Below are 14,689 nucleotides of genomic sequence, written 5' to 3'. Positions count from 1 at the left end.
CACCGCAGGAGAGTGAGGCTTAGCCCTGCTCGTGTCCCCTGAGTCACAGCTGGCGCCTACCCCGACTTCACACCAGGACTATCTGGCTCCAAAGCCCAAGTCTGTCTCTAACCATATTTTCCTGGGCATCAGTTTCCTCACCCGCATGAGGAATCTCTTAGAATTCTCAAATTCCATGACTCTGTGGCTGTTAAGTGTAAACAACATTTCTCAGACGCTGGCATAATATTATTAAGGGAAGAGGGGTCACCAGTTGACTCTCTGGCTCCAGATTTTTTTACAACCTATCTGCTCTGACTTCACGGTCCCTGGGCTTTCTCCATTTCCCCTGGGTCTTCTTGTAACTCTGATGGGTTTCTGGGACAGAGGGTGTGCACAGGTTCCCTACTGAAATAGAGGTGGAGGACGCTCCTCCTCCACTGGCCCTTCTTTGGCCTAGCTTTATTTATTTATTTATTTATTTTTGCGGTACTGGTAATGGAAACCAGGGGCATTCTACCTCTGAGCTATACTCCCAGCCCTATTTTTTATTCTTTATTTTGAAACAGGGTCGCACCGAGTTGTGAAGAGCTTCACTATTTAGCTGCAGCTGTCTACAAACTGCGATCCTCTTGTCACAGCCTCCCAAATGCTGGAATTACAAGCGTGCGCCACCGCGCCTGGCCCAGCTTTACTTTCCTCTTTATTTTATATATTTGTTTATTTATTTACTTATTTTTGGTATTGGGGTTAGATCCAGGGTCATTCTACCTCAGAGCTACACTCCCAGTCATATTTTATTTCTATTTTTGAAATCAGATCTCACTAAGTTGCCAGGGGTTTCATGAAATTGCTAAGGCTGACCTCAAACCTGGAATCCTCTTCTATCAGCCTCCCAAGAACTGGGATTACAGTTGTATGTCTCCACACCCGTTTGCTTTATTGTACTCTTGCCAACCCTGGTGGCCATGCGGGAGAGCCTGGGGCTTCATCTGTCTGTGATGTTCTCCTCATCCTCCTACTGGACCCTCCCCTCAGGGTGGTCCCAAGTCCCCACTGGACTAAGCTCTCCATTATCGCCCAGCTCATGACTAGAGTTGGGGTAGGGGAGGCTTTTACTTACAAGGTTTAAGTTAATTATAAATCTCCAACTCTAAGGCTTTGCTGTCTTCATTTCTTTCTGTTATTTATCCTCTTTCAGGTGTTACATGGGGATGGGGGGAACGAGACCCTACCTGGGTGCTGTGGATTCTCTCCTCTCTGCCGCCCTTGGCCATGGCGGAGCTGGGCTTGGGTTCCTCCCCTTTCTCCCCTCACTCCAGGGCAGCTGCTCCTCGCTGGTACCCAGCACCTTCCCCACTTCTTTCAGAGCCTGTATCCATGAGCTCAGGGGCCCACAGAACATTGTCAGAAAGGGAATGATTACTATTATGTCGATATTTTTACTTGCACAGGGAAGTCTTTGAAAGCACATGTGATAATGTTTATAGTTCTACACAAATTCTCTTCCTTAAAATATCAAAAAGGGCCGGGCGTGGTGGCGCAGGCTTGTTATCCCCGGGCTTGGGAGGCGGAGACAGGAGGATCATGCTGGTTCTGAGCCAGCCGCGCTGGCTTAAGAGACCCTGTTTCCAAATAAAAAAATATAAAAATAGGTCTGGGAGTGTATCCCAGCGGTAGAAGGGCTTCCAGGAACCCCAGTACCACCAACATATATGTATCAGAAAGGATTCTGAAGCTTTCCTGGAGCCCCCCCTCCTGCCTGTTATATCGCATCCTCTCAGTGGAGATAGAGACTTTTCCTTTTGTCTTGTTAGAAATGACTTATTCTTTCAGTATGCACAAGTTTTCCTCAGAGTCAACGGTAAACTAAACATATCCACAAAGATTTACTGTCCCAGTGACACAGTTAAACATGTCTGGAGTTTTAGAACATCTGTGGCTTTATTTTATAATCTCTAGTGTTGGTTCAAGATTCTTTCCCAAACCATCACAAGAATAATTTTTATAGCAGCATACTTGGAGATGTAACACACAGTTCGTGTAGGTTTAAAATATCATGACTGAGGACTTGATATCTGTGCCGCACCAATGGCTCTTCAGGTACGCCATGGTCTTTCCTGAAAGTTGACAAGTGAAAGTGCTTAATATGAACGTACAGAACCCGATGGAGTGAATAAGAGGATCTCTGTTCTCCTTTTTGGGATTTGGAAGAAAGTCAGGCATTTTTAAAAAGTGAAAGTTCAAAGTGTCATTGATGGGTGCCGCTTCTGGGTTGAGTTCTGCCCTGGGTCTGGAAGGCTATCACTTGGAATGACGATGACTTCCTTGGAAGAGATAGAGTGCTATCACTTGGAAGGGTTCAAGTGACCAGGAAACCCAGATCTTTCAAGTGTCAGGTCAGAGGAAGAGGGTAAAGCAGCCACTCAGGAAGAGAGAGCAGAGAAAAAACAAAACAGCGAGAGGAGAGATGCGCCCTGCATGCTCCACAAACACTTCTGTGGACAGCGAAGGTGAGCTAGGTCTTCCAGGGCAAGAGGAGGGCAGAAGCCAGGAACTGCAGGAGGAGGCACAGGTTTGGATGTGAATCCAGTTGAACTGGAGATGGTGGCAGGCTGGATGGGTGGCTGGAAATGGAGGAGGTAAATTTAGGAGAGAAAGAAGCACATCTTTGGGGGTTGATCTCAAGGAGTACTCTCTTGAGGTCATGATGTCAAAAGAAAATATGGGATAAATCTTGATAAATACCCATTTTAAGAATGGATGGATTTTCTTCAGAGAAGAAAACTTCAGAGGTAAGAAAAAAATTAAAAGAAGCCAGTCACGAACCAAAAAAAGTGAGGTTTTAAAAAAGAGACGACGGTCCTGCCAGGCACGGTGGCACATGTCTATAATCCCAGTACTTGGGAGGCTGAGACAGGAGGATCGCAGGTTCCCAGCTGGCCTCGGCTACTTAGTGAGGCCCTTTGCAATTTAGTGAGAACCTGTTTCAAAATGTTTCAAAAGTAAAGAATAAAAAATTAGGGCTGGGGTATAGCTCGGAAGTAGAATCCCCCTGGATTCAATCCCCAGTAACACACACACACACACACACACACACACACACACACACACACACGGTCCAAGCTGAACGTGGTGGTGCACATCTGTAATCCTAGTACTTGGTAGGCTGAGACAGTAGTATCACAGGATCGCAGCCAGCACCAGCAACTTAGTGAGGCCCTCCTCAACTTAGTGAAACCCTGTTTCAAAATAAAAAATAAAATAAGACTGTAGGGACTAGCTTTGAAGCAGAATGCCCCTGGGTTCCATCCCCGGTACCACAAGAAATAAAGAGGTGGTCCATGAACTAGATGCTGATGTGAAGACATCCCAGCACATCCTCCCTCCAACCCCAACCTCACTGCGGCCACTCACGAGACTCCTGCAGACATTCACAGTGCACACAAGCACGGTTAGCAAAGAGCTCCACGTTTAGTTTGCTGTCGGCTTTGCTCAGCACGGGATCCCGACAGTCCTCCACGACTAGCACAGCATATAATTTAGTTAGCTTTGTTCCAGTGGAATCACTTTGATTGCTCCATCGCTAACACCTACGTGATGTGGCGTGCAATTAGCGACGTGACTCATCGATGTAGACACATGAAATTAGTGGATCTCTCTCTAACCATCAGCTTTCATTTGCCGAGGAGGATAATTTGATGAGACCCGGGGGTACTCTGGGAAATCTACTGACCTTCAGTGGAGAAAACAACTGGCAAGTTTAAACAATGAGAAAGGCCATCACCTCCAAACATCCCCCATCTCGAGGCTGCAAGAGAGAACAGCATGGCGGCACACTCCTGGAACCCACTACCTGGGAGGCTAGGATGGGAGGGTCGTCGGTTCAAGGACAGCCTCGACAAGTAGTGAGACTTTCAGCAACTTAGTGAGACCCTGCTTCAAAACAAAAATAATAAAAAGGGCTAGAGAGGTAGCTTGGAGGCAGAATGTGCCTGGGTTTAAACCCCATTACTACAAAAAAAAAAAAAAAAAAAAAAAAAAAACGAAGGAAAAAGAAGACAGTGTCACAGCATCCCACAGACATTAGTGTGACTATCTGGGGGCAGATTCGGGGTCTCAGCAAGTTACCAAGTTGTCTTCCTCTGGCTCAGGCCCCAGGAACTACGTGTGGATTCCCTAATACCTCTTGACAGTTCCACTCAGCTTCTTGCAGGAATGCTCCACGGTGGCTTCAGGAGTGTCCTCTTGGCTTTAACCCTGGGGCCAACTGTGAAACTGTGGCAAAGTGCTTGCAAGGTGCATCTTACTCACTTCTGAACCCTCTGAACCTTTGTCAAAGTGGCCAGGGATGAGACAGCCCAGGAAGGCTAATGATGAAGTGTTGTATTCTTTTTTCTTTGTGGTAGTAGAAGGCTAATGATGAAGTGTTGTATTCTTTTTTCTTTGTGGTAGTAGGGATTGAATCTAGGGGCATTCTACTTAAGCTCCAACATCAGCCTTGTTTTATTTTTTTATTATTTTGAAACAGGGTCTTGTTAAGTTGCGGAGGGTCTTGTTACATTGCTGAGGCTTGCCTCGAGCTTGCAATCCTCCTGTCTTAGTCTCCCAAGTATCGAGAGTACAGGCGTGCACCCCACTCCTGGCTGCGGCTTGGAATTCTTAGAGCTCCAGAGGGTTCTCATGAAATGGTGCTTCTGTTTTTGTTTTTAACTATAGCTCCCTCCTCCTAGACTGGCTCTCCCAATCCCTCTCTTTGACACCCACCTGCTCATTCTTAGCAGCCAGACTCTTTTCCTGCTTTCCTAAGAGACTGGAGACTGGCGAGTGATGCGTGAGCTTTGCGGCGGGGTGCGCACGCAGGCTTCTTAGGAGACTCCGGGTGCTTTGCCCAGGGAGCTCTCTAGTCTGGCTCTACACCTGCACTCTGCACACAGTAGCCACACAATTTGTCAAATGGAGGAATGCACGGGTGAATAAATGCTGGGCTACGGCACCAGAGAGACGAGGATGTCAACTCCAGCCCAGCCACTTGCTAGCTTTTTGACATGAAGGCAACTTAATACAATTCTCTTAGTCTCCTCGTGGATAAGACCCTGTTGCCCAACCATAAGGATTAAAAATCATAACAGCCATAAGGTGTTTAGCACAGTGCTTGACATGGGGTAATTGTTCCATAAATATATTTCCCTTCCCTTTGCAGTAGAGAGCACCGTGCCTGCCACTTTGTTTATGACTCTGAGAGCTGTGAGGGCTGGTAAGGGACAGAAACGCAATCAATGCTCGCCCAACTACGTGCTCGTAACAGGACAAAACGGCCGCAGAAACAGCTATAATTTACGTTTACGAGAATTAGCCAGGATCGCCTTCAGTACGCTCACTTTCTTCTCGAAATGAAGTAGCCTCTTTAGGAATGTTTCTTCTTTGAAATCACCTACATTTAGAAAATTATGGAAATCTTCAGTTGTAACGGCGCCGCCATGAGAGAGATCATCGAAAAATAAGTGGGGTCAGAGACCGCAGTGGGATGGGATGGACAAGGGGCAGCTGGACAAGAAAAGCATCGCCTCTCTTAAAAGAGTATAAATTCATAAAAATGTGTCTGCTCGTGTTCCTCCTGTCCTAGATCCATCCTCCAGTGTTTTCATCCTTGCTCTGCCTTAGACTTTGCATCCGAGCTCTGCCGCTCTCTGGTTTCCTCTTGGCCTTGTCTCTAGGAAGCACATGGAGGGCCTGGAGGGAGGAGGAGGGGAGAGTGGGGTGTCTGCCTCCATCCTTTACCCTCAGATGCTGCCTTTCTCTAAGGCAAAGGACAGACAGGCCAGCCCTGGCCAGCGGCAGCCCTCGCAGCCTCTGGGGGTGTCCCCACTCTGTCCTGTAGCCCTGTGAGTACAAATGATTTCTCATCTATCTGGTGCGGGGGCATTTTACCATTCATTCTGGATTCTTTGATGTCCAATCTACCTTGGCAAATAGGTTTTTCAGTTAAACCCTTTGAACTTGTTCCTTTCTTTAGTAATAACCCTGATTGATACAGTCCATTTAAATATATAATTTTTAAAACTGTGGCTACGGATAATGACTGCGTGTCTGGTATTTGCATTGACAAAGGTCATAATCAGCTTCTCTAGAATGAAAAAAGGCAATTTGAATTAAGTAAAAGAAAAAATAGATGTAGAAATGGAAAAAATTGTTTTATTACCAATGATCAGGTATCTGTTGTGCTCAAGTTATAACTGGCTTGTGTTTTAACCTGATTGTGAATTTGGGACTTGGATTATTTTCCTCCCAATAAACAGTGTAGCAAAACAAAAAATAGTTCCTTAGTTATCCAGGGGAAAAGCTTAATGCAAACTATGCCTTAAATATAATCCTTTAAACACAGTAGTCTTACTGTAGTAGTCTGGTTTCAGTCCCTTTAGGTAGATACCCTGGAGTGGGTATGGCTGGCTTATTTGATGGGTTCATTCCCATTCTTTTGAGGATCACCCACACTGAATTTTGTGCTCTTTTTAAGAATATGTTCTGCAGTATTTCAATAGTCAAGAGCTGTGTGTGTGTGTGTGTGTGTGTGTGTGTGTGTGTGTGTCTGCAAACCCACCCCAGCCTGCATGACTCTGGAGGTTACCGTGTACACAATACTCTATTGAGTGATGTTCACTCCGCAGAACATGCTGTGAGCAATGTCCCTTGACACTGGAAGGTGGTGATCCCATCTAGATACGAGTAGGCTATTCTAGGTCATCCTTCCCCCAGAAGTCTGAGAGGTTCACACGACTTTGAGAGCAGAACAAGTAGTTTTGGGGACCAGTTGATTCTCTCCATCTGCCTAAGCCCCCAAGGTCCCTGTAGGTATGGACGACAAGGACACTCAATATCCCTTGGGTTTGGGGTCCTGACACATCAGTAATAGAAGCCGTCAATGAGCATCTTCTGTGGTCCAGGTCTGTGCTAGATGTTACTTCTATTTTTACAACCATCGACACTGTTCTTATGGGTTAAACTTACGGGGTCCTTTACTCATTGTGCTGAATGCTTTACCACAGCATTTCCTTGTTAGGTAGTGCTAAGGCTATTCACATCTTAAAGATGAGAAACTGAGGTAAACAGACATGAAATAGACGGGTTCCAGTCACATGCACACCAGGGCGCAGCATCTCTAGGGGTCCCATAAGGCTCTTTAGGATCCCACAAGGGGTCAGGCATGGTGGCGCACACCTGTAATCAGTACTTGGGAGGCAGGAGGACTGCAGGTTTAACAACATATTGGGACTTTCAGCAACCTAGCAAAATCCTGTTTCCAAACCCCAAATACAAAGGGCTGGGGGTATAGCTCAGAAGTAGAATGTCCCTGGGTTCGATCTCTAGTTACACACACACACACACACACACACACACACACACACACACACACACAAGCCAGAGCCTGCTATGATATCACATGCTTGTAATCTCAGTACTTAGGAGGCTGAGACAGGAGGATCCGGGTTTGCAGACAGCCTCAGCTACTTAGTGAAGCCCTCTGCAACTTCGTGAGACCCTGTTTCAAAATAAAGAATACAAGATTAGGCTAGGGGGCTGTAGCTCAGAGGCAGAATGCCCCTGGGTTCAATCTCTAGCACCACACACATACACACGTGAAAAGCCAAGGGATATTTTGTGGTGATGATGAACAATTGCTTATAATAGCAAATATTAAAACAAGTAAGAACTCCAGAGGACATCTGTAAACACAAGACCTAAGTAGTAGATATCACATCAAGGACCCTGCTCACGGCAGGCTATCAACGAAATCTCATTGAAGGAGAAAGACCTTTCACCATTAAAATAGCAGTAGAAGACATCCGACTCGAACTTACATAGCTTGGTGGATAACTCGGGATTTCTCCAGGAGGTATTCAGAAATCTGTGCTCCCACTACAACTCCAGAAGAGGTAAATTTCATTTCTAAGTATTTTCCAAATCGGCTAGAATTGTCATTTATAATGGTACAGGCATTGCCAAAGGCTTCTACCAAGTTGTTCACTTGTAAAATTTTTTCTTGTAGGGTTCTGTTATTAGCCTAAGGAGAAAGATGTGAAAATATATTTTAAAAGCATAAAAAGTAAGTTTTTCAATAATATCTGTTCTTTGACAAGTACTTTATGTAGACACAAAAATCGTAGAGCACAGTAACTTAGTGAGACCGTACTTAACTTAGTGAGATCCTCTTTGATTTAGTGAGACCCTCCTTAATTTAGTGAGGCCCTGTTTCAAAAATAAAAAATAAAATAGGGCTGGAGGTAAAGCTAGTAGAATACCTTGGGTCCAGTTCCCAGTAACACACACACACACACACACACACACACACACACACACACACACCACAAAACAATAAAACAAAAAACAGATTCCAAGAGCATATTCTTGGTAGTGTGCCAGATGTTAGAAGCTGGTCTATATTCTCCCTCCCATAGTGCCTTTACTCACTTTCTTTCTAAAAAAAAAAAAAAAAAAAAAAAGAGGTAAATAAGATATATGACTACAATGCACTGATAAAAAGTTTTTAAAAATTAGTAGGAAAAAAAGATATAAACGGGATGAAGAGATATTCTATACTTTTCTATTCAAATACAGTTCTGCGCGATGCCTGGCTTACCAATTCAACCTACAAGCCATCTATGTGTACCAAGGTACATTTAATTTTGTTCTTTCTATTCTACTGTTCCAGGCTCCCATCCAAATCTTCCCTAAAACTAGAACCACTTCCCTGGTTTCCCCAGAAGCTGCCAAACCCAAAACTAAGACAGTAAAAGAATTCAGAAGTGGAGGGAATTGTGACCCAAAGTGGTTCAGAATTGTGGCTAGAAAGGATGGACTCCAGTCTAGGCCACGAGCCCATACATGGCTCCTTTGTTTTCCTACCCCTTCCAACAAGCCTTGGGGGTTTGTTTCTCTTCTTTACCATGTTACCTGAAATCCTACCAAGTGAGAGGGTCCTGGGGTTAACAGGCAGCAACTTTTAGAAAGGCTCGTCCACCCTCCTGCTCCCAGGCCTTTACCTCTTGGCAGTAATTTTCCCAAGGAGATTGCTGTCGGGCTCAGACTGTACTGTCTCACTGAGGTCAGCGGTGCCAAAGTATGGACACTGTAACATGGGGGAAGGCACAGTGGCTATTTCTGGAACATGGTCTACTCTAGAATTTGAATGGACTAGAGGGAAAAATCGGTGAGGCTTGGAAGCTCTCTAAGGACCTCGAGCGTCTTCTGACAGAGGCAAGAGAGGAGAGGAGAGCATAGGAGAACAACGCTGGTTCTTCTAAAATGTTGTTTGGGCTGGTTCTGCATGCAAAGGTGAGATGACACCTCCATCCAACTTTACTAAACACCAGGGACCCACTAAGTAACAGCGGAGAACTGCCTATACCAAATTACATCTTATTAAAAACTTCAACCTTTTAGACTCATATATATCCTAGAAAAACGGAGAGGGAGTTGATGGGCAAGAAAGGCTGCTGGCCTTGGGGCAGCGACATCTTCCTGGCCTCTTTAGGCTCATCCAGTCCCCCAGGGCCATCGGCCCAGCAAGTCGAGGATATATCAACCCAGTCAGCAAAGCCAACTTCTACTGCCTACCAACACAGCTAATAGAAGACATTAAAACCAGCCAACTCTTGTAAAAAGAACACGGGCTTTCTCTGTTCATTCTATGGTATCATTTTGGAAATGAATTAGACTCAATTAAGTAGTGGTTTTACATTCAGCCACCCTATCTTTTTTTATTATTATATTTTGGTGGTATGGGGATTGAACGAAAGGACGTACTTCTTTTAACTTATCACTGCAGCCCTACCTTATTTTTTATTTTGAAACGGGGTCTCACTAAATTGCTGAGGCTGGCCACTAATCTGTGATCTTCCTGTCCCAACCTCCCAAGTACTGGGATTACGGTGTGCACCACCACACCCAGCAACCCTCGCCCTTTTATAGAGAGAATGGACCTGGCTTTGTACCCACCAGCAACTCATAACTCATGATTCCCGTAATCACAGTGTTGGTAAAAGTTTTTAACACATCTCTAATTATAACTAGATAGATTATAATAATTTTTTACAAGAATAAGTTGCATATTATTTTTTAGCAATTAGTTTAATGAGAGAATATTCTTATTTTAAGGGCTTTATTAGAAAATCAAAGTATCTTAGATTTTTTCTTTTATAAAAGTTAATGTATAATTTACATACAGTAAGATTCACTCTTTATAGTATAGGGCTCTGAGAGTCTTCAAAAACTCTTTTAATTTTAAAAATACAATTAATTAATCTCCACAATAATCTACACATAGAACAATTCATTCAACCTTGAAAATTATCTTTTGGCCTTTGGTGATCAACCTCTTCTTTTATTTCCAGTTCCTGGTAATTAGTGAACTGGATTTTTTTGTGTGTTCCTATCATTTTAAATTGTAAGAATGGCATATAAATTAAGTTTTATAGTATGTTAGTCTTTTGAATCTGGCTTCTTTGACTTACTATAATGCATCTGAGGTTGATCCCCTGAGATTCCTCATTTGTGTTAAAGTTTTACTTTTTTATTGCTAAGTAATATTCCATTTTATGGATCTACTATAGTTTGTTTCTGCTCTAGTTTTATAGTTCCTACTGTCTATAACTTATTAATGAAGTCCCTATAAATATGTATCTACAGGCTTTTGTGTAAACATGGGTTTCATTTTTTATGGAAAAATAATAAGATGGCTAAGCTGTATGGTAAATGTAGTTTAACTTTAGAAGAAACATCCAAACTGTTTTTCAAAGTGTTTGCACCACTTTGCCTTCTTAGTAGTAATACATGAGAATCCCAAGTGTTTCTTATTCTTTCTAGCACTGTGTCTGGATTTTAAAATCAATTTTTACATAGTTTAATTAGTGTATAATGGTGTTTAACCATGCTTTTAATTTGCATTTCCCACATGTCTACTTAGGTTGAAAACTTTCCACTTCTTTGCCATCGACATATCTTTGGTGAAGTTCCTATTCACATTTTTTGTCCATTTCCTGCCTTTGGGTTTATTAATATTGAGTTTAAGTGCTTTCCCCATATACTGTAGAGACAACTTAACTAGCTTTGCGACCTGCAAACCTTCCCTCCGAGGCCATGGCTCCTCCGTTCACTTGCTTGTCAGTGACATTTGAGATGAGAAATTCTTGGTTTTGCTCAAATCCCATTTTCCCTTCTATGAATTCTGTGTATTGTGCTGCATCTAACAATTCTTTGACTAAGTCAGGATCACCTAGAACTTTTGCTAGGTTTTCTTCTAGAAGTTTTAGAACTTTTTTCAAGTCTTTTTTAAATTTATTTTTATTGGTGCATTGTAATCATATATCACATTGGAATACAAGACTTGAGAGGATATACAAGCACACATCATCCAATTAGCCCTCATCCAGCCCCTCCCCCTCCCTTGATCCCATGCTTGTTTGGTGATTAACTTTGATACATATGTTTATGTACCTCCTGCTTTTTAAAGAGGCTTCATCCTCCCCTATTCCATACCCTCTGATAGGGCCCTTTCTATAGCTCGACCTCTTCCTGTTGCCCCTTTCCTCCTAGTTATTGCTGATTAGGGGAAGCATCTGGTTTTTATTTTCTGAAATATTTCTCTGTGCATTCCGCGTTGCAAGTACCAATGCCACTCTTTTTTTTGGGGTGGTACTGGGGTTCCTGGAAGCCCTTCTATCTACCTCCGGGCTACACTCCCACGGGCTACACTCCCAGACCTATTTTTTTTACTTTTTTATGTGGAAACAGGGTCTCTTAAGCCAGCAAAGCTGGCTTTGAACCTGCGCGATCCTCCTGTCTGTCTCCGAAGTGCAGGGATTACAAGCGTGCGCCACCATGCCCGGCCCGATCCCACTCTTGACAGCCCCAGTAGTGGCCTGGCTACCTGGTGGACTGATCCAGACCTCGCTGGCTCAAGCAGTGGCCTTGCCTCATGGGAGGCCCCGATTCTGGCCTCACTGGCCCCCACACTGGCCTAACCCCTCGGCTGGCTCCGATCCCGGCCTCGGAGGCCCCAGCACTGACCTTACCTCACGGCAGGCTCCGATCCCAGCCTCGCTGGCCACAGCACCGGCCTAACCCCTCGGCAGGCTCCTAACCCCTAGGCAGCCTCGGAGGCCTCAGTAGCGGCCTTGCCTCATGGAAGGAAGTTTTAGAATTGTTGTTTTTATATTTAGACCTATGATCCATTTTGAGGTTTTTTTTTCCCCTATTTTTTATGCCTGAGATCTATATCAAAGTTCATTTTTTTGGTATGAGCACCAGCAATTTGTTAAGATTATTTTCTTATTTACTGACCAAGCAACATCCTTCTGAGATTTTTACTGAAATTGCATCGATCAATTTGTGTAATAGTGACACCTTACTAATAGTGAGTAGTTTAATCCATAGATATGATATATCTCTATATTTACTAGTTCTTAGATTTTTTTAAACCATTTTTTCAAGTTTTCAGGATATAAACCCTGCATATATTTTGTTAGATTTAAATCTATCTAGATCATGTATTATTTTTTCAGTACTGGGGGTTGAACCCAGGGGCATTCTACCTCTGAGCTACACCCCCAGGTCTATTTTTTATTTTTTATTTGAAAACAGGGTCTCACTGAGTTGCAGAGGGCCCCACTAAGTAGCTGAGGCAGTCCATGATTCCTGATCTTCCTGTCTTAGCCTCCCAAATGAGGAGATTACAAGTGTGCACCACCATATTCAGCGAGATCTTGTATAGATCATGTATTTTTGAGGCTTTTGTAAGTGGTACTTTTTAAGCTTCAATTTGTAATTAATAATCGCTAACATATGCATATATGAATATACCTGATTTTTGTACAATGACTACTTTAAATCGCTAAAAATTTTGTGATTCTATTTTAACGTGCTATAAATGTGAAATTCACATTTATGAATGCTCATCTAATAAGAGTGAGAAAATGGAGAAAAGAGATATCCTCTATTTTATTCTCCAAAGATCATAACTGTGTCCCATTTTCTGGACATTATTAAATGTGGAAATTAGTGAGTGTTAATCTAACCAGTTATACAAGGTTCTGGAACATAAATACTTGTTAGAACAGGGGAAAAATGAAGTGTACCTTTCCAAGCACAGTCAGCTGTTGAACTAAAAGATGGGCGCTCTCCGTCTTCCCGGCACCACTTTCTCCAGAAATAATGATGCACTGCAGAGGGGGAAATGGAAACTGAGGGCACTGCGTCCAACGAGACTCACACAGCACAGGAGAAACTAAGGCGGGAGCTTCCGAGTGTGATGAGACTCGCCTCACCTGGTCTGAATTGTATGTGACCATAGACTGATAGCCCACGTCGGCCATCGCAAACACGTGAGGAGGGTTGGCAGTCCTCCGAGCTCCAATGTAGAGTCTAGAGTGCTGAAGGACAATGAAATAGGTGGATCTAATTGGGTCAGAAGATTATTGGTATAAAAACTGTTCTATGTCCAAAAACTTCAGTAACTTATTTCCTATTTACAACATGCATTTATTCCTTTAATGCAATGCTTTAATCTATTTATATCTTTCCATCTTTGTAATAATAAAATTGCTTAAGCTTAAAAAATAGGTTTTTAGGAAATTCTTTAGCTTTATTTTCTGCTTTTTATTTAAGGACTAGATTACTTACAGACATCATTCTAATTTTTAATGCAAAATACAAATCAAAATACCATGTCATGCCAATAAAACATTACACACATACACAAGTCACGCATGATTGTGTAAAATAAAAACCTGACATTAAATACCCCAGGAATATGGTATGACATAAGATGATATAATATCAATATTATGGGCAGTAATATTGAAGAGACTGAGCATATCATTCTAAAGCAGAGTTTAAGGCTTCAAAATATTATTTTTGTTTAAATAAAATTTTTTTTTTTTTTTTTGGTGGTACTGGGGTTCCTGGTAGCCCTTCTACCTCCGGGCTACACTCCCAGACCTATTTTTTATATTTTTTTATTTGGAAACAGGGTCTCATAAGCGAAGCGCGCGCGGCTGGCTTCGAACCTGCGCGATCCTCCTGTCTCTGCCTCCCAAGCGCGGGGATTACAAGCGTGCGCCACCACGCCCGGCAATAATAAAAATGTTTTATAAATGAGACAGGTATCATTTTGTTGATTACTCCTTGGGTATAACAACATCTGACATGTTGCCTATTCCATTTTTCCTTTTACCTCATTTACCCTATATTTTCTTGTTTGATTTGTACGAGATCACTCAGTTAATTGGAAGAGAAATGATACTACCCTCAGACTTCTTCTGTAACCTAGTCAAGGCTTATACATCTTGGTGATCGAAGGTCACAGATATAGACTTTTCACTTATAAAAACAACTATTAGGTATAATGTCAAAAATTTTCTAGTGTACATGAAGACCAAAAGCAGAAGGGGTCCAATTAAAAATGAAAAACAACAGAGTTTAATTCTATATTTAATCCATCAGGGGGTTGGATAATTGATAATTAAATACTCATAAAACACACATTGTGTGATAGTAATAAAGCTAATAAATACGTCAAAAGGAAACCTTAAACTCATGACGACAAGTTTTGCAGCCACTGAGTATGTATTACATGTAGAAACAATGTAGTTTTAATTTGACTCTTCAGTGCATGGTTCAGAGGCAGACATTAAGTACACAGGTTACTTTGGAC

At 42.7% G+C, this 14,689-nt stretch overlaps 1 protein-coding gene across 1 annotated transcript in view; it reads right to left on the bottom strand.

Moving 5' to 3' along the window:
• Positions 1 to 14,689, bottom strand: part of MYO3A (myosin IIIA) — a gene marked incomplete at both ends in the record, with an annotated part of 172,565 nt that overhangs the window by 93,537 nt on the left and 64,339 nt on the right. The window contains 3 exons of the mRNA XM_080717187.1: positions 7,839 to 8,041; positions 13,113 to 13,196; positions 13,302 to 13,406. Of these exons, the coding sequence (XP_080573313.1) occupies positions 7,839 to 8,041; positions 13,113 to 13,196; positions 13,302 to 13,406 (392 nt within the window). The remainder of the gene's footprint in view (positions 1 to 7,838; positions 8,042 to 13,112; positions 13,197 to 13,301; positions 13,407 to 14,689) is intronic.

Source organism: Muscardinus avellanarius (assembly GCF_963383645.1).
Source record: "Muscardinus avellanarius genome assembly, chromosome: 20".
Classification (NCBI taxonomy): domain Eukaryota; kingdom Metazoa; phylum Chordata; class Mammalia; order Rodentia; family Gliridae; genus Muscardinus; species Muscardinus avellanarius.
Note: the sequence above shows the minus strand (reverse complement) of the source record. Positions and strands in the feature narration are given on the sequence as shown.